Source organism: Balaenoptera physalus (genome assembly GCF_965194825.1).
Source record: "Balaenoptera physalus genome assembly, chromosome: 6".
Classification (NCBI taxonomy): Eukaryota; Metazoa; Chordata; class Mammalia; order Artiodactyla; family Balaenopteridae; genus Balaenoptera; species Balaenoptera physalus.
In genome coordinates, this window is record NC_138885.1 from 111,393,822 (window position 1) to 111,418,253 (window position 24,432).

At 42.0% G+C, this 24,432-nt stretch overlaps 1 protein-coding gene across 1 annotated transcript in view; it reads left to right on the forward strand.

The window, feature by feature from the left end:
- Positions 1 to 21,528: 21,528 nt before the first annotated feature.
- Positions 21,529 to 24,432, forward strand: part of LOC309662872 (cyclin-Y-like protein 1) — a gene marked incomplete at its 5' end in the record, with an annotated part of 34,331 nt that continues 31,427 nt past the window's right edge. The window contains one exon of the mRNA XM_082466070.1: positions 21,529 to 21,754. Coding sequence (XP_082322196.1) covers positions 21,529 to 21,754 — 226 coding nt within the window. The remainder of the gene's footprint in view (positions 21,755 to 24,432) is intronic.

Below are 24,432 nucleotides of genomic sequence, written 5' to 3' on the forward strand. Positions count from 1 at the left end.
GATACCGATTCGTGCGTGCGTGTCTGTGTGACATCTCTTCTTATCCCTGCCCCAGACGACTCCCCTCCACCCTCTTACTTCTAAATAACTTAACTGTTGGGGGAAAACAGAAATGTGGCTCAGTCAAAAACGAAAAGTTCTTGGAAGCCTTCGCGTCGCCACCCCCAGCATAACCGAGTGTTCTGGAAACAGTTTAGGAACCGCAGCCGAGGCTCCCCGACTGATTGACTAATCCGGCTGGAACCGCCTCCCTTCGGGTTTGTCCTCACAGACTCCCTAAGCCCGGGAGCGACAGTAAAAACCGGCGTGTGTCTAGCAGTCCTTTTCAGGATAACAGAGAAATGTTTCGGAGACTATGGGTTGAAGGCTTTTATAAATTCCTGTGTGTCAGGATGCTTCTAAACCAGGGCAGTACTAATGACTGTATGATTTTCTTAAAAAAAAAAAAAAAGCTTATGTAGAGACAGTTGCTTCTTCCATCAAGTTATACAATTCTGGGGTGTTTCCACAAAATCTTGAAATTAAATTTCATGTGAAGTTCCGTGCTGATTGTGTAAAGTACTTTGTCACGGAGCAGTTTTCCTTAAACCGGGAAGACGTGCTTGGGGTAGTCGGAAGTCAAGTGCTTAAGAAAGAGGCTGGGAGTTCTGTCACTGCCTGGAGTCTTGCGGCCATGCGCTCGCTGGTTAGGAGCTGCGCATCTGCTTGAGGTGTTCTTGCAGCCGTCCTGTGTGTAACCACCGTAATTATAGTGGAAGAACCAAGTGGATTGATCATACTGCATAATTGACTCCGTGGACGAGTTATTGGCAATAACTTAAGTTTTTAAAAAATATGTCAACTGCAGGTTCTCAAATAAGTACTCTCCAGGGTGCTAAATGTTGACTCCATTAAGATACTAAATTGGGGGCTCAGAAAGGGGCTCCATACCCCATTTGCTGAGGCTGTAACTAGTGCTTATTTGTAATAAGAACCTTGATTATAAGATGCATCCTATGTGCCTCATACTGGGTTTGAAACGACTTTCTTGTATGTCATCATTTTTCTAATTAGAAGCACTAAGTTCTCCTTCTTAACTGAAATGATGAAATAACTCTGTAAACTCAATGATGTTATGGACAGTTACTGATAAGAAAAGCAGCAAACCTGCATGCTTGTCTAGATTCCAAGGATTCAAGTGAAAAATTTATGGCCATCAGAGGTCCACAGTGCAAAGATGTTTAGGGCCATTTTCCAGCCAAGGTTCCAGCCATGATTGTGTTCCAGCCAGGAAGTTCTGTCAGCACCAAAGGACAAGTGTTGGAATAGTAACATGGATCCCGTAATAGCAGGAGTGGTCCCTCCGGTGTCCTAAGTAATCAGGTGTGCTCAGATGCTGCGTGCTCCAGCCTACAGCAGAGCTCAGATTCTTGCTCATTTATAACAAATCTGTTAACTGTTCTGTCTACACATGTGTCTTTTAAAACAGGAACATTCATAGCTCACAATCATGGCTGGAACCTTGGCTGGAAAATGGCCCTAAACATCTTTGCACTGTGGACCTCTGATGGCCATAAATTTTTCACTTGAATCCTTGGAGTCTAGACAAGCATGCAGATTTGCTGCTTTTCTTATCAGTAACTGTCCATAACATCATTGAGTTTACAGAGTTATTTCATCATTTCAGTTAAGAAGGAGAACTTAGTGCTTCTAATTAGAAAAATGATGACATACAAGAAAATCGTTTCAAACCCATTATATTTCTAGTTGTAAACATTTTTTTGAAGTCAGAAAAACAACATGTTCTTTATGACTGCTGGTTTGAATCATGAGAATTTGGCCACATTTGAATGTCTCTTGCTCAGGATTGGAACTTCTTTTTCTCTTTCGTTTTAGGTAGCCGTACCCTGTTACATGTATTCCCTAAGTTGAGCCAGTTCGTATACCTGTGTCCCTGAGTCTCCTGTGTCCCTGTGGTTAAACCCCTGGGTGGAGAACCGCCAGTGCAGTGTGTAAAGGTGTCCTGCTTTCCTGTTCAAACACTGCTGTTGGTTTGTGCTGAACACAATTTTCTGTTTTTAATTAACATCACTGCTTCAGTCGAGGGGCTGGAAGCCTGGGAGAGCCAGTCATATGTGAGTTCTCACGGTGAGCTTGGCGACTGGAAGGTGAGAGCATGTCAGGTCATTTAAAGTAGGCATCTAGTAATGTCACCACTTCGTCATCTAGTTAGAGATGTGAGTTGTCGCGGGAGCTAAAGGAAACAGGTAACCTCTGGGGAAGGATGTCCGTTTGTTCTAGGCTTTTGTCACGTGTTTCTCATCCTTGCTGACTCATCTTTGATTTCAAGTGTAGAATTTCTGATGATCTCTATGATGTCATAAGCAAGATTCACATATTTTAAGATGGGGAATTACCTGACTTTACCAGGAGATAGGTTTCCTATCTTGGATAGGTTTCCAAGATCCAAGTTTAAAAAGTGTGCTTATTTATTGAAAATACCAGATGTAAAAATTGCCGTATTTCACCAAACATGTGTAGAACAGCGACCTTTTATATCTACATGCCTGTATAGCTACATAAACATAAATGTGGCTTTTTAAATTTCAACGTTAATTTAGTTCCATGTCCCTAGATGTCCCAGGAGACACACTTACGAAGGGTGACAAGAGGGCAGCACTGATGTGAGTTCGGTCAAGGGAGTGAGTGGCAGACGGAGACGTTGAGCTGCTTTATCGCTGGGTGGAGGGAGGGAGCTCGTGTCAGTGAGTTTATAGCCCGGTTCCCTCTCTGTCACACGGGTACCCCAGCTGCAGAATTATGAGAGCAGCTCGCCTGCCACCACAGGAAGCAGGTGGCGTCGGGCACGTGAGGTCCGTCTCTGTACCCCAGGCCCCCGCGCTGTCCTTCTCAGAGCAGACACTCGCTCTGAGGCACGTGGACACGGGTGATGGGTGGCCGCTCCAGGCGGGACGGGGACGGGGAACCGTGTGTCCCCTGCCTCCCCCTCGCCCGAAGAACCTGTGGTCTGGGTTCTGAGTCACTTCAGACCTGATTCCGACATCCTCAGAAACTCGCTAATTAGAATCTACCTGTATTTTTTGCAATGTACCAAGGCAGGTTCAAGAAATGCTTTTGGGGGAAAAGTGCATGCGAATTTCGTGGAAAAAAGTATTTGTGTTTCGACTGGCGTGTGCTTTTCCTTAGTATCAGCTGGTTACTGCATGTTGTCATTCAGATTGTACCTTTGGAGAGCTTTGGGCTTGTTTTCAGGGAACACTGGATGTCAGTTTCCCCCAGGCCACCGAGGTCCCCACTCATTCTGCGCTGAGCAGCGGAGGCTCGGCGCCCTGGACGCCCGCCCTCCGGCCTCCCCGCAGCCTCACCTCCTTCCTCTCTTGCGTCTCATCTTCAAGGCTGTTGCAAAAGTGTGGCGAATATTATGCTGTTGTGATTTCTCAATTGAAATTATTGGTGAGACAGTTTCTGTTTTCTACGGAGGCTGTAGTTTTACATCCATAAATATTGTTAACTAGCTATCTTTTAATGAAGCAAGGAAGTAGGACTTTTAAAAAGTGAATGTGACTCTTAGCTTGCTTAGCGGACCACTCAGCAGGCCCTGTTGGAAACAGTTAGAAAAGGCCAGTTACGTGTGGGCGCCGAGCTGCCCTGCCGTGGAGCCCTGGCACCGGCGATGACCTTGTGAGAGTTTCCAGAGCGGCTGAGTCTCGGCGCTTTGCACTCAACACTGTCTGCAGGTTATTTACAGTCACACTTATTATTCTGAGTGAATAAATCTGACTCTAAACTGTTGACATTTGACAGCAATTCTAGTTTTGATAGGCACCAAAATTCATTTGAAATTTGGATGAATACCATTGTATTATGGCGCTGAATTGTACTATTATAAATACGATCATATAAATGGTAAGGTTCAGTATTGTAAATCTCATGGTGTTATTAGCATTCATACTGTTTTATTTCTCGTGCTGATTTTAGTTGAAGGCTGACTCCCCTCCCCTTCCAGTGAGTGGTAATTGCATTTAAGCGTTGACTAAAAGAGAAGTAACTGTAATTATTTGTATTTTAATCGAAGTAGTTTGAATGACAAATCATTGTAAGAATCCAATTCCATTTCTAGAATGAATGTGAATGCTCTCAGCAGGTGTATATTTTATTGTCTGTTTTATGAATTCATATCAGTAAGAATATAACCACATGGATGCACCCAGATTCTACATTAGGACATTTTTGTTCATTGAGCTAGTGTTTAGGAGAATAATCTGTATTTATAAAGTGTGACATAACTGCCAATTATTCCTATCAGGAATTACAACACTTTCTATTGACAATAAATGTCACATTTGACAACGTTCGCACACATTTTGCATGACACGACTTTCAGAAACTAAGTGCGGTGGCCGTCGGGTCTTCTTTAAAGGGAGACCAGCTTCCCTTGCTAAGTCAGAATCCAAGAGGTGGCAGGGGAGCTGAACCCACCTCCCTGACTCTTTCCCTCCGAGTGTGTTGCCCTGGGAGCTGTCCCTTCGTGGTCCCTGCCCCCAGCTGGCCATCTTCACCTCTGTCCCTGCAACACTTAGGCCACCGTGTCCCCAGACCTGCTGCCCCTCTGGCTTCACCTCCAAGGGGTTTGAGCTGCTGACGGCTCACCTGGCACGCCTCCCTCCCCGACCCTCTGCTTTTCCTCCTTCCGTCTCCGGCTCTTTGGGGACCTGGTCCTCTGCTCTGCCTTTCAGAGTGCGGTGTACAGACCTTCTGCTGTAGGTTCTTTTCTCGCTGTATGTTTCCAGGTGGCCTCACCTGCCTCTGGTTAACCCACTGATGCCCAACACGGTGCCTCGGTGAGCCCCGCTTGGCTGTCCAGTTAACACTTCCAAGATCCTCCGCCTAATCTGAATCCCGAAACCCCGCTCTCTCTCTGTGTTTATATGTCAGACAACGGCAGCACCACCCAGCCAGCTCATGTCTCTGTCTGATGTGCTCGTGCCCTTGAGGCCGCCTCAGGGCCTTTGCTCACGCTCTCGTCTCTCCCTGGACGTTGACCCCGTCCCTGGCCTCTGTCCCAGCCTCCATCAGCCCTGCTCATTCCCAGTCACAGCCGCGCCCCTTCTCTCTTGCTTTCAGAACCCACGTTTGTCTGGGTATCTGGTGCCCGTATGCTTTATGGGCCTCATCCCACCCTCAGGTGTAAATATGGACCAGTCTAAGTCAATGATTGCCTTTGGAAAGGGCATGATTGCAGCTTTGCCAGTGAGGCTGCTTGTGAGTGAGGGGGGAAGTTCCCCTTTCTTTCAGAAAGAGACGCAAGACTGGGTGAATAAATTACATGCCTGGTACGTAACAGCTGATACGCACTGTTGAATCATAAGTATTTATCTGAATTAATGGTATGTCATGCTGTAAGAGGGAGGAAGTTCTGTTTCTGGCTCTTGTACTGAGAATTTATATTTATGATTAGCTATTTTGTAAATTTATTTATTTATTTATTTATTTATTTTAGGCTGCATTGGGTCTTCATTGCTGCGCTTGGGCTTCTCATGGCGGTGGCTTCTCTTGTTGCAGAGCACAGGTTCTAGGCATGCGGGCTTCAGTAGTTGTGGCACGGGGGCTCAGTAGTTGTGGCTCGTGGGCACTAGAGCGCAGGCTCAGTAGTTGTGGCGCACGGGCTTAGTTGCCCCGCGGCATGTGGCGTCTTCCTGGACCAGGGCTCGAACCCGCGTCCCCTGCATTGGCAGGTGGATTCTTAACCACTGTGCCATCAGGGAATCCCTGATTAGCTATTTCGGGTTTGAATAAAATTGTGCCTTTATATTTTTATAATTGCTGCATTTTGATATCAATTTTACAAATCAGCATAACTGTTAATGGTAAAATATACCGTATTCTCTTCTCATCTCTATCCTGCTGAATATTATCCTTAATGATTTCTCTTCAGATAATTATACTTTACCAAATGGCTCCATTAGTTGACTCTTCACATTATAATTATCTTAAGTTTTTGTTACGTGCTGAGGAGCATGAAATTACTCCTCAACTGTAAACCTGGGGACATTCGGACCCCTTGAGGCGGCAGCAGTGCTTTGGGGAAGGTGTGTGGGCTCGACATAGGCAGTGCTAGTCCTGTCATCTTGGTGATAGATCCAGGCTGTCATGGCTTGTGTGACAAGGTAGACAAATAGCAGCTTCTGCATTTGTGGCATTAGAAACGCCAGAGGTTTCACTGCCTTCCTGCCGGGGAGGGCAGCCAGGAGAAGTGGCGCCAAGCTGGCCTTTTCCACAGCCGTGAGGGTTTTCCTGAAGGGGTCAGGACTTTATGAAGGTAAACTTAAATGTCATTTGGAAAAGTACTTTGTGGTTACAGATGTGTACGTACCTGCACCTGCGTGCACACCATTTATGCGTGTACATCACTAACAGAGCAAAGTCTGAGCACCTGTTAGGAGCTGTGCTGGGAGCTGAGAGGACAAAGCAGGACAGAAGGGGTCCAGACACAAGGTGCATGCCGGTGAGCACCCCCCAGCTCCCCCCACCCATGACCACTAGAGGAGGTAGATTCTGGAAGCGCAGGCTTTGGGGCGGGGCAGGGGGGCGTGAGTGGCGGGCGACAGGTGCTTCCTTCCTGCCCCGAGTGGTGACTGCTGCTTGTTGCTGGGGGTACGGCTGTGGCTGTGTGCACAGGAAAAGAGTGACACACGGAAAACATGATCGCAGATGTTTATGGCTGTTATGAGGGAGAGAGACACGACCTTCCGAGAATACCGTATGTGTTAATCATAAGTGCTCAGCTTGGCGTCTCGGGAGGCTGCCTGGACCATCAGCTGCCCGGTTGTACCCTGGCTCTGTGACCCCAGAGTCTGGGGCCTGGATGCTCTCAGGTGACTCTGTGCGACGGTGAGCAGGTACCAACTTCTTTGTGTGACTCACCTGTAAGGTCGGGAGAAAAATAGGGAGGATACTCATATCTCTAGAATAATGACTATCATTTAATTCTTTTTTTTGAGGGGGATTAATAAGAAAAGATCCAGGTGGGATAGAATTGATTACAAACAGGAGACAGTGTGTGCGTGCATGTGTGTGTGTATGTTATAGCACATTTGGAAAAATCATTTGCTCTTATTAGTTATCTATATTATACACATTAGTGTATATAAGTCATTCCCAATCTCCCAATTCATCCCAACACCACCACCACCCTGCCCCCGCTTTCCCTCCTTGGTGTCCGTATGTTTGTTCTCTATATTTGTGTCTCTATTTCTGCCTTGCAAACCGGTTCATCTGTACCATGTTTCTAGAGTCCACAAATATGCGTTAATATACAATATTTGTTTTCCTCTTTCTGACTTACTTCACTCAGTATGACAGTCTCTGGGTCCATCCACATCTCTACAAATAACTCAGTTTCGTTTCTTTTTATGGCTGAGTAATATTCCACTGCGTATATGTACCACATCTTCTGTATCCATTTGTCTGTCGATGGACACTTAGGTTGCTTCCATGACCTGGCTGTTATAAATAGTGCTGCAATGAACATTGGCGTGCATGTGTCTTTTTGAATTATGGTTTTCTCTGGGTATATGCCCAGTAGTGGGATTGCTGGGTCATATGGTAATTCTATTTTTAGTTTTTTAAGGAAACTCCATACTGTTCTCCATAGTGGCTGTATCAATTTACATTCCCACCAACACTGCAAGAGGGTTCCCTTTTCTCCACACCCTCTCCAACATTTACTGTTTGTAGATTTTTTGATGATGGTCATTCTGAACAGTGTGAGGTGATACCTCATTGTAGTTTTGATTTGCATTTCTTTAATAATTAATGATGTTGAGCAGCTTTTCATGTGCCTCTTGGCCATCTGTATGTGTTCTTTGGAGAGATGTCTATTTAGGTCTTCTGCCCATTTTTTGATTGGGTTTTTTTTTTTTTTTAATATTGAGCTGCATTAGCTGTTTATATATTTTAGAGATTAATCCTTTGTCCATTGATTCATTTGCAAATATTTTCTCCCATTCTGAGAGTTGTCTTTTCATCTTGTATATAGTTTCCTTTGCTGTGCAAAAGCTTTTAAGTTTCATTAGGTCCCATTTGTTTATTTTTGTTTCTATTTCATTTCTCTAGGAGGTGGGTCAAAAAAGATCTTGCTGTGATTTATGTCAAAGAGTGTTCTTCCTATGTTTTCCTCTAAGAGTTTTATAGTGTCTGGTCTTACTTTTAGGTCTTTAATCCATTTGGAGTTTATTTTTGTGTATGGTGCTAGGGAGTGTTCTAATTTCATTCTTTTACATGTAGCTGTCCAGTTTTTCCAGCACCACTTATTGAAGAGACTGTCTTTTCTCCATTGTATATCCTTGCCTCCTTTGTCATAGATTAGTTGACCATAGGTGTGTGGGTTTACCTCTGGGCTTTCTATCCTGTTCCACTGATCTATATTTCTTTTTTGGGCCAGTACCATATTGTGTTGATTACTGTAGCTTTGTAGTATAGTCTGAAGTCAGGGAGTCTGATTCCTCCAGCTCCGTTTTTTTCCCTCAAGATTGCTTTGGCTATCCGGGGTCTTTTGTGTCTCCATACACATTTTAAGATTTTTTGTTGTAGTTCTGTAAAAAATGCCATTGGTAATTTGATAGGGATTGCATTGAATCTGCAGATTGCTTTGGGTAGTATAGTCATTTTCACAATATTGATTCTTCCAATCCAAGAACATGGTATATCTCTCCATCTGTTTGTGTCATCCTTGATTTCTTTCATCAGTGTCTTAAAGTTTTCTGAGTAGAGGTCTTTTATCTCCTTAGGTAGGTTTATTCTTAGGTATTTTATTCTTTTTGTTGCAATGGTGAATGGGATCATTTCCTTAATTTATCTTTCTGATCTTTCATTGTTACTGCATAGGAATGCAAGAGATTTCTGTGCATTAATTTTGTATCCTGCAACTTTACCAAATTCATTGATTAGCTCTAGTAGTTTTCTGGTGGCATCTTTAGGATTCTCTATGTATAGTATCATGTTATCTGCAAACAGTGACAGTTTTACTTCTTCTTTTCAGTTTCTATTCCTTTTATTTCTTTTTCTTCTTCCAAAGAAGAAGCACTACCTGACAGCACTATTTACATAGTTTTTTGCAAAACTATGTTGAATAGGAGTGGCAAGAGTGGACATCCTTGTCTTGTTCCTGATCTTAGAGGAAATGGTTTCAGTTTTTCACCACTGAGAATGATGTTTGCTGTGGGTTTGTCGTGTATGGCCTTTATTATGTTGAGGTAGGTTCCCTCTATGCCCACTTTCTGGAGGATTTTTATCATAAATGGGTTTTGAATTCTGTCAAAAGCTTTTTCTGCATCTATTGAGACGATCATATGGTTTTTATTCTCCAATTTGTTAGTATGGTTTATCACACTGAATAATATGCATATATTGAAGAATTCTTGCATTCCTGGGATAAATCCCACTTTATCATGGTGTATGATCCTTTTAATGTGTTGTTGGATTCTGTTTGCTAGTATTTTGTTGAGGATTTTTGCATCTATATTCATCAGTGATATTGGTCTGTAATTTTCTTTTTTTGTAGTATCTTTGTCTGGTTTTGGTATCAGGGTGATGGTGGTCTCATGGAATGAGTTTGGGAGTGTTCCTTCCTCTGCAATTTTTTGGAAGAGTTTGAGAAGGATGGGTGTTAGCTGGTCTCTAAATGTTTGATAGAATTCACCTGTGAAGACATCTGGTCCTGGACTTTTGTTTTTAATCACAGTTTCAGTTTCATTACTTGTGATTGGTCTGTTCATATTTTCTATTTCTTCCTGGTTCAGTCTTGGAAAGTTACACCTTTCTAAGAATTTGTCCATTTCTTCCAGGTTGTCCAGTTTACTGGCATAGAGTTGCTTGTAGTAGTCTCTTATGATCCTTTGTATTTCTGCAGTGTCTGTTGTAACTTCTCCTTTTTTATTTCTAATTCAATTAATTTGAGTTCTCTCCGTCTTTTTCTTGGTGAGTCTGGCTAAAGGTTTATCAATTTTGTTTATCTTCTCAAAGAACCAGCTTTTAGTTTCACTGATATTTGCTCTTGTTTTGTTTCTATTTCATTTATTTCTGCTCTGATCTTTATGTTTTCTTTCCTCCTACTAACTTTGGGTTTTGTTTGTTCTTCTTTCTCTAGTTCCTTTAGGTGTAAGGTTAGATTGTTTATTTGAGATTTTTCTTGTTTCTTGAGGTAGGATTGCATTACTATAAACTTCCCTCTTAGAACTGCTTTTGCTGCATCCCATAGGTTTTGGATCATCATGTTTTCATTGTCATTTGTCTCTAGGTATTTTTTGATTTCCTCTTTGATTTCTTCAGTGATCTCTTGGTTATTTAGTAATGTACTGTTTAGCCTCCATGTGATTGTGTTGTTTATGTTTTTTTCCTGTAATTGATTTCTAATCTCCTAATGTTGTGTTTGGAAAAGCCACTTGATATGATTTCAGTTTTCTTAAATTTACCAAGGCTAGATTTGTGACCCAAGATATGATCTATCCTGGAGAATGTTCCATGTGCACTTGAGAAGAAAGTGTAATCTGCTCTTTTCAGATGAAATATCCTATAAATATCAATTAAATATATCTGGTCTCTTGTGTCATTTAAAGCTTGTGTTTCCTTATTAATTTTCTGGCTGGATGATCTGTCCATTGGTGTAATTGAGGTGTTAAAGTCCCCCACTCTTATTGTGTTACTGTCGATTTCCTCTTTTATAGCTGTTAGCATTTACCTTATGTATTGAGGTGCTCCTATGTTGCGTGCATATATATTTATAATTGTTATATCCTCTTCTTGGATTGATCCCTTGATCATTATGTAGTGTCCTTCTTTGTCTCTTGTAACATTCTTTATTTTAAAGTCTATTTTATGTGATATGAGTATTGCTACTCCAGCTTTCTTTTGATTTCCATTTTCATGGAATATCTTTTTCCATCCCCTCACTTTCAGTCTGTATGTGTCCCTAGGTCTGAAGTGGGTCTCTTGTAGACAGCATATACGTGGGTCTTGTTTTTGTATCCATTTAGCGAGACTGTGTCTTTTGGTTGGAGCATTTAATCCGTTCACATTTAAGGTAGTTTTCGATATGTTTGTTCCTATTACCATTTTCTTAATTGTTTGGGGTTTGTTTTTGTAGGTCCTTTTCTTCTCTTGTGTTTCCCACTTAACGAAGTTCCTTTAGCATTTGTTGCAGAGCTGGTTTGGTGGTGCTGAATTCTCTTAGCTTTTGCTTGTCTGTAAAGCTTTTGCTTTCTTCATCAAATCTGAATGAGGTCCTTGCTAGGTAGAGTAATCTTAGTTACAAGTTCTTCTCCTTCATCACTTTAAATATATCGTCCCACTCCTTCTGGCTTGTAGAGTTTCTGCTGAGAAATCAGCTGTTAACCTTATGGGAGTTCCCTTGTATGTTATTTGTCGTTTGTCCCTTGTTGCTTTTAATAATTTTTCTTTGTCTTTAATTTTTGTCAGTTTGATTACTATGTGTCTTGGCGTGTTTCTCCTTGGGTTTATCCTGCCTGAGACTCTCTGTGCTTCCTGGACTTGGGTGGCTGTTTCCTTTCCCATGTTAGGGAAATTTTTGACTATAATCTCTTCCAATATTTTCTCGGGTCCTTTCTCTCTCTCTTCTCCTTCTGGGACCCCTATAATGTGAATGTTGTTGCGTTTCATGTTGTCCCAGAGGTCTCTTAGGCTGTCTTCATTTCTTTTCATTCTTTTTTCTTTAGTCTGTTCCACAGCAGTGAATTCCACCATTCTGTCTTCCAGGTCACTTATCCGTTCTTCTGCCTCAGTTATTCTGCTATTGATTCCTTCTAGTGTAGTTTTCATTTCAGTTATTGTATTGGTCATCTCTGTTTGTTTGTTCTTTAATTCTTCTAGGTCTTTGTGAATCATTACTTGCATCTTCTCAATCTTTGCCTCCATTCTTATTCCGAGGTCCTGGATCATCTTCACTATCATTATTCTGAATTCTTTCTCTGGAAGGTTGCCTATCTCCATTTCATTTAGTTGTTTTTCTGGGTTTTTTTCTTGTTCCTTCATCTGGTACCTAGCCCTCTGCCTTTTCATCTTGTCTATCTTTCTCTAACTGTGTTTCTTGGTCCACAGGCTGCAGGATTGTAGTTTTTCTTGCTTCTGCTGTCTGCCCTCTGGTGGTTGAGGCTATCTAAGAGGCTTGATGGGAGGCTCTGGTGGTGGGTAGAGCTCTCATTTACCAGTTTTATTTTACATAGGATGCCTCATTTACTAAAACCATAGATTCCAAGTTGCTCCATGAAAAATGTGATATTCTTAGCCGTCAACATTAGGGAATTTCCCCAATCACATTTTTAAATTGATTTAATGTGTTATTTTTTTTTTTTTTTAAATGAAACAAATAACTTTTATTCCACATTGCTCTTTAGAGAAAAACAATACTAATTCCACAATATATATCACTAATATAATAGATCATTTTAACTATTGAATACACTCATTCATAGTCACATTTATATCATTTCCTTTTTTTTTTTTTCACACACACACACACACACACACTGTATTTTATTTTTACAAGAGATAAATAGACTGACACCAAGCATTGTACATGGATGACCACAACAAAAGCAACAATGATTGCCATTACCAAACATGAAACACACTCATACTATGTCATAATATTGACATTCAGTCCAGTAATCCTCCACTGTAACAGCTCCTTTACTTTGCAGTGAAAATTGATTTGTATATTCTTTGCCTCTGAGTCCTTGTGGGATTTTTTTTTTTTTTTTAATTCAGACAGAAAGTCACAAAAATTATACTCATCCTCATCAGTTCACTCAGTCCCATGTAATTAATTGTTTTTTTTCATCTTGATCTTTTGTTAGCACTTTTATGAGTTCATAAGTTTTTCATCAGAGTTCTGAAAATGCTTATTCATTCAGTTCAGCAGTACAGTCAGTTACCAGAAACCTGTACATGTCAGAGTCTTTTCCATGAATTTCTTGAAGATGAAACCCTTTTATAGGAACATATTTGCAAAATCATCAGAGTACACCCAGAACTGTCTGTAAATGACAAAAGCCTTAAAAATGACCACGGTAAAAGATTTGATGAAAGTTCATAATAATGCAGTTGACAAGAAAATTAGTTATTTCTGAGATATACATTTTAAAGTAATAACTAGGATTATTACATATAACATTATACCAGAACATATAAGATTTTTAGAAATTTCATGTAATGTCTGAAACATTTATATTAACATATTTCCATACATATTTCCATACAAATATAAGATTTTTAGAAATTTCATGTAATGTCTGAAACATTTATATTAACATATTTCCATACATATTTCCATACAGATACAAATATAAGATTTTTAGAAATTTCATATAATGTCTGAAACATTTATATTAACATATTTCCATACAAATAACCCAATGAAAGTTTAGTATTAGTTGTTTTGTTTGCTTTTTTATACTGCAGGTTCTTATTAGGCATCAATTTTATACACATCAGTGTATACATGTCAATCCCAATCGCCCAATTCAGCACACCACCATCCCCACCTCACCACAGTTTTCCCCCCTTGGTGTCCATATGTCCATTCTCTACATCTGTGTCTCAACTTCTGCCCTGCAAACTGGCTCATCTGTACCATTTTTCTAGGTTCCACATACATGCATTAATATATGATATTTGTTTTTCTCTTTCTGACTTACTTCACTCTGTATGACAGTCTCTAGCTCCATCCACGTCTCAACAAATGACTCAATTTCGTTCCTTTTTATGGCTGAGTAATATTCCATTGTATATATGTACCACAACTTTATCCATTCGTCTGTTGATGGGCATTTAGGTTGCTTCCATGACCTGGCTATTGTAAATAGTGCTGCAATGAACATTCGGGTGCATGTGTCTTTTTCAATTATGGTTTTCTCTGGGTATATGCCCAGTAGTGGGATTGCTGGGTCATATGGTAATTCTATTTTTAGTTCTTTAAGGAACCTCCATATTGTTCTCCATAGTGGCTGTATCAATTTACATTCCCACCAACAGTGCAAGAGGGTTCCCTTTTCTCCACACCCTCTCCAGCATTTGTTGTTTGTAGATTTTCTGATGATGCCCATTCTAACAGGAGTGAGGTGATACCTCATTGTAGTTTTGATTTGCATTTCTCTAATAATTAGTGATGTTGAGCATCTTTTCATGTGCTTCGTGGCCGTCTGTATGTCTTCTTTGGAGAAATGTCTATTTAGGTCTTCTGCCCATTTTTGGATTGGGGTGATTGTTTCTTTGATATTGAGCTGAATGAGCTGTTTATATATTTTGGAGATTAATCCTTTGTCCGTTGATTCATTTGCAAATATTTTCTCCCATTCTGAGGGTTGTCTTTTCGTCTTGTTTATGGTTTCCTTTGCTGTGCAAAAGCTTTGAAGTTTCATTAGGTCCCACTTGTTTATTTTTGTTTTTAATTCCATTACTCTAGGAGGTGGATCAAAAAAGATCTTGCTGTGATTTATGTCAAAGAGTGTTCTTCCTATGTTTTCCTCTAAGAGTTTTATAGTGTCCAGTCTTATATTTAGGTCTCTAATCCATTTTGAGTTTATTTTTGTGTATGGTGTTAGGGAGTATTCTAATTTCATTCTTTTACATGTAGCTGTCCAGTTTTCCCAACACCACTTATTGAAGAGACTGTCTTTTCTCCATTGTATATCTTTGCCTCCTTTGTCATAGATTAGTTGACCATAGGTGCGTGGGTTAATCTCTGGGCTTTCTATCTTGTTCCATTGATCTATGTTTCTGTTTTTGTGCCAGTACCATATTGTCTTGATTACTGTAGCTTTGTAGTATAGTCTGAAGTCAGGGAGTCTGATTCCTCCAGCTCCATTTTTTTCCCCTCAAGACTGCTTTGGCTATTCGGGGTCTTTTGTGTCTCCATACAAATTTTAAGATGATTTGTTCTAGCTCCGTAAAAAAGGCCATTGGTAATTTGATAGGGATTGCATTGAATCTGTAGATTGCTTTGGGTAGTATACTCATTTTCACAATGTTGATTCTTCCAATCCAAGAACATGGTATATCTCTCCATCTGTTGGTATCATCTTTAATTTCTTTCATCAGTGTCTTATAGTTTTCTGCATACAGGTCTTTTGTCTCCCTAGGTAGGTTTATTCCTAGGTATTTTATTCTTTTTGTTGCAATGGTAAATGGGAGTGCTTCCATAATTTCTCTTTCAGATTTTTCATCATTAGTGTATAGGAATGCAAGAGATTTCTGTGCATTAATTTTGTATCCTGCAACTTTACCATATTCATTAATTAGTTCTAGCAGTTTTCTGGTGGCAGTTTTAGGATTCTCTATGTATAGTATCATGTCATCCGCAAACAGTGACAGTTTTACTTCCTCTTTTCCAATTTGTATTCCTTTTATTTCTTTTTCTTCTCTGATTGCCGTGGCTAGGACTTCCAGAACTATGTTGAATAATAGTGGTGAGAGTGGACATCCTTGTCTCGTTCCTGATCTTAGAGGAAATGCTTTCAGTTTTTCACCATTGAGAATGATGTTTGCTGTGGGTTTGTCATATATGGCCTTTATTATGTTGAGGTAGGTTCCCTCTATGCCCACTTTCTGGAGAGTTTTTATCAGAAATGGGTGTTGAATTTTGTCAAAAGCTTTTTCTGCATCTATTGAGATGATCATATGGTTTTTATTCTTCAATTTGTTAATATGGTGTATCACATTGATTGATTTGCGTATATTGAAGAATCCTTGCATCCCCGGGATAAATCCCACTTGATCGTGGTGTATGATCCTTTTAATGTGTTGTTGGATTCTGTTTGCTAGTATTTTGTTGAGGATTTTTGCATCTATATTCATCAGTGATATTGGTCTGTAATTTTCTTTTTTTGTAGTGTCTTTGTCTGGTTTTGGTATCAGGGTGATGGTGGCCTCATAGAATGAGTTTGGGAGTGTTCCTTCCTCTGCAATTTTTTGGAAGAGTTTGAGAAGGATGGGTGTTAGCTCTTCTCTAAATGTTTGATAGAATTCACCTGTGAAGCCATCTGGTCCTGGACTTTTGTTTGTTGGAAGATTTTTAATCACAGTTTCAATTTCATTACTTGTGATTGGTCTGTTCATATTTTCTGTTTCTTCCTGATTCAGTCTTGGAAGGTTATACCTTTCTAAGAATTTGTCCATTTCCTCCAGGTTGTCCATTTTATTGGCATAAAGTTGCTTATAGTAGTCTCTTAGGATGTTTTGTATTTCTGCGGTGTCTGTTGTAACTTCTCCTTTTTCATTTCTGATTTTATTGATTTGAGTCCTCTCCCTCTTTTTCTTGATGAGTCTGGCTAATGGCTTATCAATTTTGTTTATCTTCTCAAAGAACCAGCTTTTAGTTTTATTGATCTTTGCTATTGTTTTCTTTGTTTCTATTTCATTTATTTCTGCTCTGATCTTTATGATTTCTTTCCTTCTGCTAACTTTGGGTTTTGTTTGTTCTTCTTTCTCTAGTTTCTTTAGGTGTAAGGTTAGATTGTTTACTTGAGATTTTTCTTGTTTCTTTAGGTAGGCTTGTATAGCTATAAACTTCCCTCTTAGAACCGCTTTTGCTGCATCCCATAGGTTTTGGGTCGTCGTGTTTTCATTGTCATTTGTCTCTAGGTATTTTTTTATTTCCTCTTTGATTTCTTCAGTGATCTCTTGGTTATTTAGTAACGTATTGTTTAGCCTCCATGTGTTTGTCTTTTTTACGTTTTTTTCCCTGTAATTCATTTCTAATCTCATAGCGTTGTGGTCAGAAAAGATGCTTGGTATGATTTCAATTTTCTTAAATTTACTGAGGCTTGATTTGTGACCCAAGATGTGATCTATCCTGGAGAATGTTCCGTGCGCACTTGAGAAGAACGTGTAATCTGCTGTTTTTGGATGGAATGTCCTATATATATCAATTAAATCTATCTGGTCTATTGTGTCATTTAAAGCTTCTGTTTCCTTATTTATTTTCATTTTGGATGATCTGTCCATTGGTGTAAGTGAAGTGTTAAAGTCCCCCACTATTATTGTGTTACTGTCGATTTCCTCTTTTAGAGCTGTTAGTAGTTGCCTTATGTATTGAGGTGCTCCTATGTTGGGTGCATATATATTTATAATTGTTATATCTTCTTCTTGGATTGATCCCTGGATCATTATGTAGTGTCCTTCCTTGTCTCTTGTAACATTCTTTATTTTAAAGTCTATTTTATCTGATATGAGTATAGCTACTCCAGCTTTCTTTTGATTTCCATTTGCATGGAATATCTTTTTCCATCCCCTCACTTTCAGTCTGTATGTGTCCCTAGGTCTAAAGTGGGTCTCTTGTAGACAGCATATATATGGGTCTTGTTTTTGTATCCATTCAGCCAGTCTATGTCTTTTGGTTGGGGCGTTTAATCCATTCACGTTTAAGGTAATTATCGATATGTATGTTCCTATGACCATTTTCTTAATTGTTTTGGGTTTGTTTTTGTAGGTCCTTTTCTTCTCTTGTGTTTCCCACTTAGAGAAGTTCCTTTAGCATTTGTTGTAGAGCTGGTTTGGTGGTGCTGAATTCTCTTAGCTTTTGCTTGTCTGTAAAGCTTTTGATTTCTCCATCAAATCTAAATGTGATCCTTGCCGGGTAGAGTAATCTTGGTTGTAGGTTCTTCCCTTTCATCACATTAAGTATATCATGCCACTCCCTTCTGGCTTGCAGAGTTTCTGCTGAGAAGTCAGCTGTTAACCTTATGGGAGTTCCCTTGTATGTTATTTGTCGTTTTTCCCTTGCTGCTTTCAATAATTTTTCTTTGTCTTTAATTTTTGCCACTTTGATTACTATGTGTCTCGGCGTGTTTCTCCTTGGGTTTATTCTGTATGGGACTCTCTGCGCTTCCTGGACTTGGGTGGCTATTTCCTTTCTCATGTTAGGGAAGTTTTCGACTATAATCTCTTCAAATATTTTCTCTGGTCCTTTCTCTCTCTCTTCTCCTTCTGGGACCCTTATAATGCGAATGTTGTTGCGTTTAATGTTGTCCCAGAGGTCTCTTAGGCTGTCTTCATTTCTTTTCATTCTTTTTTCTTTAGTCTGTTCCGCAGCAGTGAATTCCACCATTCTGTCTTCCAGGTCACTTATCCTTTCTTCTGCCTCAGTTATTCTGCTATTGATTCCTTCTAGTGTAGTTTTCATTTCAGTTATTGTATTGGTCATCTCTGTTTGTTTGTTCTTTAATTCTTCTAGGTCTTTGTTAATCATTTCTTGCATCTTCTCAATCTTTGCCTCCATTCTTATTCCGAGGTCCTGGATCATGTTCACTATCATTATTCTGAATTCTTTTTCTGGAAGGTTGCCTATCTCCACTTCATTTAGTTGTTTTTCTGGGTTTTTTTCTTGTTCCTTCATCTGGTACATAGCCCTCTGCCTTTTCATCTTCTCTATCTTTCTGTAACTGTGGTTTTTGGTCCACAGGCTGCAGGATTGTAGTTTTTCTTGCTTCTGTTGTCTGCCCTCTGGTGGTTGAGGCTATCTAAGAGGCTTGATGGGAGGCTCTGGTGGTGGGTAGAGCTGACTGTTGCTGTGGCGGTCAGAGCTCAGTAAAACCTTAATCCACTTGACTGTTGATGGGTGGGGCTGGGTTCCCTCCCTGTTGGTTGTTTTGCCTGAGGCAACCCAACACTGGAGCCTACCCGTGCTGTTTGGTGGGGTTAATGGCAGACTCTGGGAGGGCTCACACCAAGGAGAACTTCCCAGAACCTCGGCTGCCAGTGTCCTTATCCCCACGGTGAAACAGAGCCACCACTCGCCTCTGCAGGAGACCCCCCAACACCAGCAGGTAGGTCTGGTTCAGTCTCCCCCAGGGTCACTGCTCCTTCCCCTGGGTCCCGATGCACACATTACTTTGTATGTGCCCTCCAAGAGTGGGGTCTCTGTTTCCCCCAGTCCTGTCAAAGTCCTGCAATCAATTCCCACTAGGCTTCAAAGTCTGATTCTCTAGGAATTCCTCCTCCCGTAGCCGGACCCCCAGGTTGGGAAGCCTGACGTGGGGCTCAGAACCTTCACTCCAGTGGGTGGACTTCTGTGGTATAAGTGTTCACCAGCCTGTGAGTCACCCACCCAGCAGTTATGGGATTTGATTTTACTCTGATTGCACCCCTCCTACCGTCTCACTGTGGCTTCTCCTCTGTCCTTGGACGTGGGGTATCCTCCTTGGTGAAGTCCAGGGTCTTCCTGTCAATGATTGTCCAGCAGCAAGTTGTGATTCTGGTGCTCTCGCAAGAGGGAGTGAGAGCACGTCCTTCTACTCCGCCATCTTGGTTAATCTAATGTGTTATTTTTGAAAACATAAGTTGGGATATCACAAAATGGACTTAGCCTGCAGAGGCTTACTTTCAACCAGAGAGCTCCATTTCCATGTTCCGCTTAACAGAACCCAAAATGATCTTCCTTCCCAAACCTCTTCCTTTTCCTGCACTATCTAAGAAAAAGTAACCACACTCTACATAGTTCCCTAAGCCAGAACCCTAGCAGCCATTTTTGCTTCTCTTTTCCCCTTCCCGCTCCATATCTAGTCACTGAGCACTTCTATTCTACCTCCCAGATGACCTCAGATCCTTTCCCTCCACTCCAATCTCTGCCACTGCCTTTAGTTTGAGCCCTCACTCCTCTCTTAGATGAATATAAAGTCTCTTAATGGGTTTTGTTGCTTCCATCAGTCCTACTTATTCTCAAGCGTGACCTCACTACAAACCACCTGATAGTGACTCCTTAACTTCACAACATTCAATGGCTCTCATGTTTCTGGGAAGAAAACCAAGCTCTTTACCCCAGCATCTACTTGGGGTTAAGAGATCTAGGTTTGAATTTCAGGTTTAAGTACTTTGCAGCAGTGTGACCTCAGACTGTTGGGCTTTCTAAGCCTTTGTTTTCTCACCGTGCCTGAGGTCACTGAGGGCAGGACTATTTTTCACACACGGGTGCCTGGCATGTAGGAGGGACTAATCAATGTTGAATGAAGGGAAAGTATTTTAAAATCCACATCAAAAAATTGTTCCTCCTTAAAAAAAGAAAATCCTGATACACTATGCCACTTCCAACCAAATTTGACTTCGACCTTTATTTTCTGATGATCACAATAAGGTGCCTTTGGGGATCCACACAATCAGGGATCAAATCCTGGCCACACCCCTGAGCAATCATGTGACCTTGGGAACGTGACTTAGCGTCTGTAAAATCTGTAAAATGAAGGTTTCTGAGGATTTTGTTCCCGAGGGTTAAATGAGTACCTCACTTGGAACGGGGGCGGGCGCATAGTGTTTGCCAAATGTTAACTATCGTTATCATCTTCATCAAATCAAGACCGTGGTACTTCACTTTGTGACTCTCAAGTTTGTATGAGAAAATCGTGCTTTATGCGTTGTTGTTGGCTAAAGTAGGGAAACCTGGAAACTCCTGCCGTGGAAGAGAGCAACAGGCGAGAAAAGCGAGTTGCTGAATCCCAGCGCCTCAGAGGTGGGAGGGGGGAGTTTGGTCCCTAATTTGCTGATGAGGAAGTGGAGGGGTGACGTGTCCTCGAGTCTCATTCAAGACACAGCCACAGCTCTTTATTGAGAGTAGGACCAGGGCCCCGGGGGTTGCTATGGTTAAACTGTAGGCGGAAACTAACACTCTTTGGAAGGCAAGACAGGAGGAGCATTCAGTTATAAAAAACGGTCAAAAATTGGGGTGAAACTAAGTTCGTTGAGCAATACATCAAATGAGTCAACTGTGGACCCGGTGAAACCGAGTTGCTAACTGAACTGGCATTTTACGAACAGGGGCTTTCTACAGAGCCCACTGACTCAGGACGGCTTCGATTAACAAACTCCCGCGGCGCTTCCCGCAGGACCGGAAAGCTCGGAGCGCGAGAGATGAATGGAAACCAGAGTCTGGGGTGCGCCGCTCGGGGGGCGGGGCAGCCGCGGGCGGGGGCGGGGCATTGTGAGTCACATGCCTGCGCTCTGAGGAGGGCGCGTGGAGGGAACTCTGGTCGTGATTGGTCCGTCGTAACCAGGTAACCGAAGGACACATTCCGGTAGGCAAGGGCCGGCCGGGCTAGCTACTTTCAGTCGGGAGGTGGCAGCGGAAGGAGGAGGAGCTCCGGCTGCGCTCTCTCCCTCAGTGGCTGCGCGTCTCAGCGCTTGTCTGGTTCCCAGCCCTTTTGAATAAGCGGGTCTGGTCACCGCCCTCACAGACTAGTTGGTTCCGGGGAGGCAGCGGCGGGGGTGCGGCCGGGGCCGGACCCCTGCCCGGGGCCCAGCGGCTGGGCAGGGGTGCGGCCGGGGCCGTACCCCTGCCCGGGGCCCCGGCGGCTGGGCGGACAGGAGAGCGGCGGGCGAAGTCGCGTCTGCATGTGCGGCACAGCCCCGGCATAGCCCGGGGCTGCCAGTGCCCGCCGCGCCATTGTTGGGGGAGGGGGCGGCTTCTGTGCTCGGCAGAGTCGGGGGACGAGCGGAGGCGGCGGCGGCGAGGAGTGAAGGCGCCCCATGGGGAACTCGCTGTGTTGTTGCCTGTCCCCCAATGCCAGCCCCAAGTCGGGCCGGCGCAGGGGGTCAGCGGAGCCGGACTGCGAGTCTGAGGTCTACAAGGCGGCGGCCGGGAATGCGGTGGCAGTAGCTCCGGCGGCGGCTACCGTGGAACCCGCCGAGTTGGATTTCGCAGGTGGCGAAGGCCACCACCTGCAGCACATCAGCGACCGGGAGATGCCCGAAGGTAAGAAGCGGCGGGCGCGCCTCGCCCCTCGCGGGGTCGGCGCCGTCTGCTCTCGGGCTTACCTCTGGCCTCCGCCGCCCCCAGGGTCCCCCGGGAGGGAGACGCCGCCTAGGGCTCCTTCTTGCCCGGAGTTGGCTCTCCCAGGGCTGGGCACCGGGGACGAAGGCTGGCTCTGCTTGGCGTCCCCACCCCTTATTCTTTACCAGTCGCGTCCGGCCAGTCTCCTTCCCTCTTCCCTACCCGAATGCCCAATTCTTTCCCCCGTTCCCATTTCCCAGCCCGGCCTGAGACCCTCCAATCCGCGGCCCTTCCTGTTCGTGGTTCTATTTAACATCTCGTGGGACTTAGCAGAGACTTTCTGGTGTAGTCTCTCTTTTCTTAATGCAAACTTAAATACTCTAACTTCGGCGTATCCATCCCGTCTCCCTATCCAGATGGTACCTAAGCGAAGGAACTAGGTAAGGGCCTGATGACAGATTTCTATTCCTTAAGGTAGTTGATACTCGAGACAATTAAGACAAACATTAGAGGATTTGTCATTTAAATTCAAAATAGAGATGGACAGAGTCAGTGTGGTGTTCTTAACTAAAATTCTTTGGATTTTAATGTTTTCAGTCGCCCTGATAGAAGCTACTTTATCCCTTCTAACTATAATTTGAACACGATAGGAAAGAAAATGGTGGGAGAGGGGCTTAAAATAACTGTGAACGGTGTGAAACGTTACTGCCACGGCTGCAGAGAATAGTTGTTGGGTTTTTTTTCTTTACCAAAGGAGACCCCATGGAGTTCTGATTACTTTTAAATTCCCACTTTGACACAAGTATGTCTTCAGTTGCACAGCCTTAACCGACTTCTTTTGCACGTTGCCTGTTCTAAGGGAGGGGTGAGGTGGTTCCTGAGACTGCTGGACAGAAGTTTCAAAGGAGAAAAAACAAATTCAGATTGTAATTTGTAATATAAAGGTTTGGGAGTTAACATACCACATCCATCCTGCAGAAAAATGTCTCCATGGCTCCCTCCTCCTCCGCCCCCCCCCCCCCAGTAGAATACTATTTAACTTTAGGAATGTTCAGGTAAAAGTTCTGTAGACTAAGTGGCTGGGGGTGGGTGTTGTCGGGGAGGAGAGGAGAGAGAGAAGAGAGGAAATGTTTGATTTTTGCCTCTAGAATTTTGGAAAGGGATGGCTCTAGGTTAAAAAAAAAAAAAATTCTGGGTAGCATAGTGGCACTTTAATAAAGACTGTTCTTTGAAGTATAAAACATTGTATCATAAAGATGTTAAAGCCCCACTGGCCCATTTGTTTCATTTAAATGCCAGAGATTATTTCATTATTTCATAGACGAAATGTCTTACAGCTCTTCTATTTAAATTTTAGTTGGGTTTATTTAATTTCTTTAAAAGTTAGAATAATGAAGCCTGTGGATTCACCCTTATGATGGACGTGGCTTTGTAAGTGGAAAGTACTCCCTTTTCAGAATCGTTAGATATTGTGAAAGAATGAACAAATTATGTGAATTAATTGTAGCTTTAAACACAAAGCATGTAAGTACTTGTGAAAACTGCTCTGCTTGTTGCTATAAGGTAAGCCTCTAAATGATTTTTAAAAACAGTTAGTAGTTGGCTAGTGTAGGATGAGAGACGAAAATTGGACCTTTATAGAATTCTTTTAAGATTTACAATGCATTTTCTTGTGTATTTCACTCGGCCCTTCCATCTACAAATAAGGCCCGTATATATTCTCCCTCTGTTGCCGATGAAGAAGCCAAGACTTAGAGATCTGAAATGACTGTGTAACACAGCTACTGAACAAAAGAGACAGACTTGGGAGGTGGTAGATATGCCAAATTCAGTTCTTGGGATGCTTAAGAAACTGTTTAGAGTGCACCTTATATTTTATTATAATTTATCCATAAGTTAGGCCTATCTCAGCATACTCCAGTTTTGATTATTGCCATTCCAGTTTATTGTACACAACTCAGAAGCAACATTTACCTCTCCATTCTCTGTCTGTACATACATTGCAATGGATATGAATAAAAGTAGAAGTCATGAAATAGCCTAAATTTATCAGTCAGGTAAACACGTTGATATAATTTAAAGAGTTTGTTCTGGTGAAATCCAATTGAAGCCGAGAATGCCCTGGACAGAGGGACATTAGGGGAAGCTGGTAAGCGGGCAGGTAAGGTACTAAGCATTTAGCATACGACTATGTATGATAAGGAAGGAGTGCTAAATCAGGAACTGGAAAAATAGAGTTCATGAGTACAGAATTTACCTTTTTATGTTTAACATGATTGTTAAAATTTCATTTCAATTTGTCTTTTTTGGGGGGGCATTCGATAAAGTGATAAGAGAAACCTCAATTTCAGCATTTGCCTATTAATTAAGTTTCCATAGAAACAAGGTCAGAACACCAAATATAAAGTACAGGCACATTGGAAGTTTGCTCTTCATGTCTTTATTTCAGACAATTTTGTATCAGTTTCCCTGGAAACTGAGAAATACCTACTCAGATATAAAACATTTTGGCTTTTCTACAGTGAAGAATTATTTGGTTACTTAGAGAAAATCGTACATAAATGATGCTCTGTCTTGTTCTTCAGAAACATTGGAGAAGAACATGATTTCTTCAAGCCATCTCAAAAAAGTAACTCCTAAGAACGTAGTATAGATTTCAG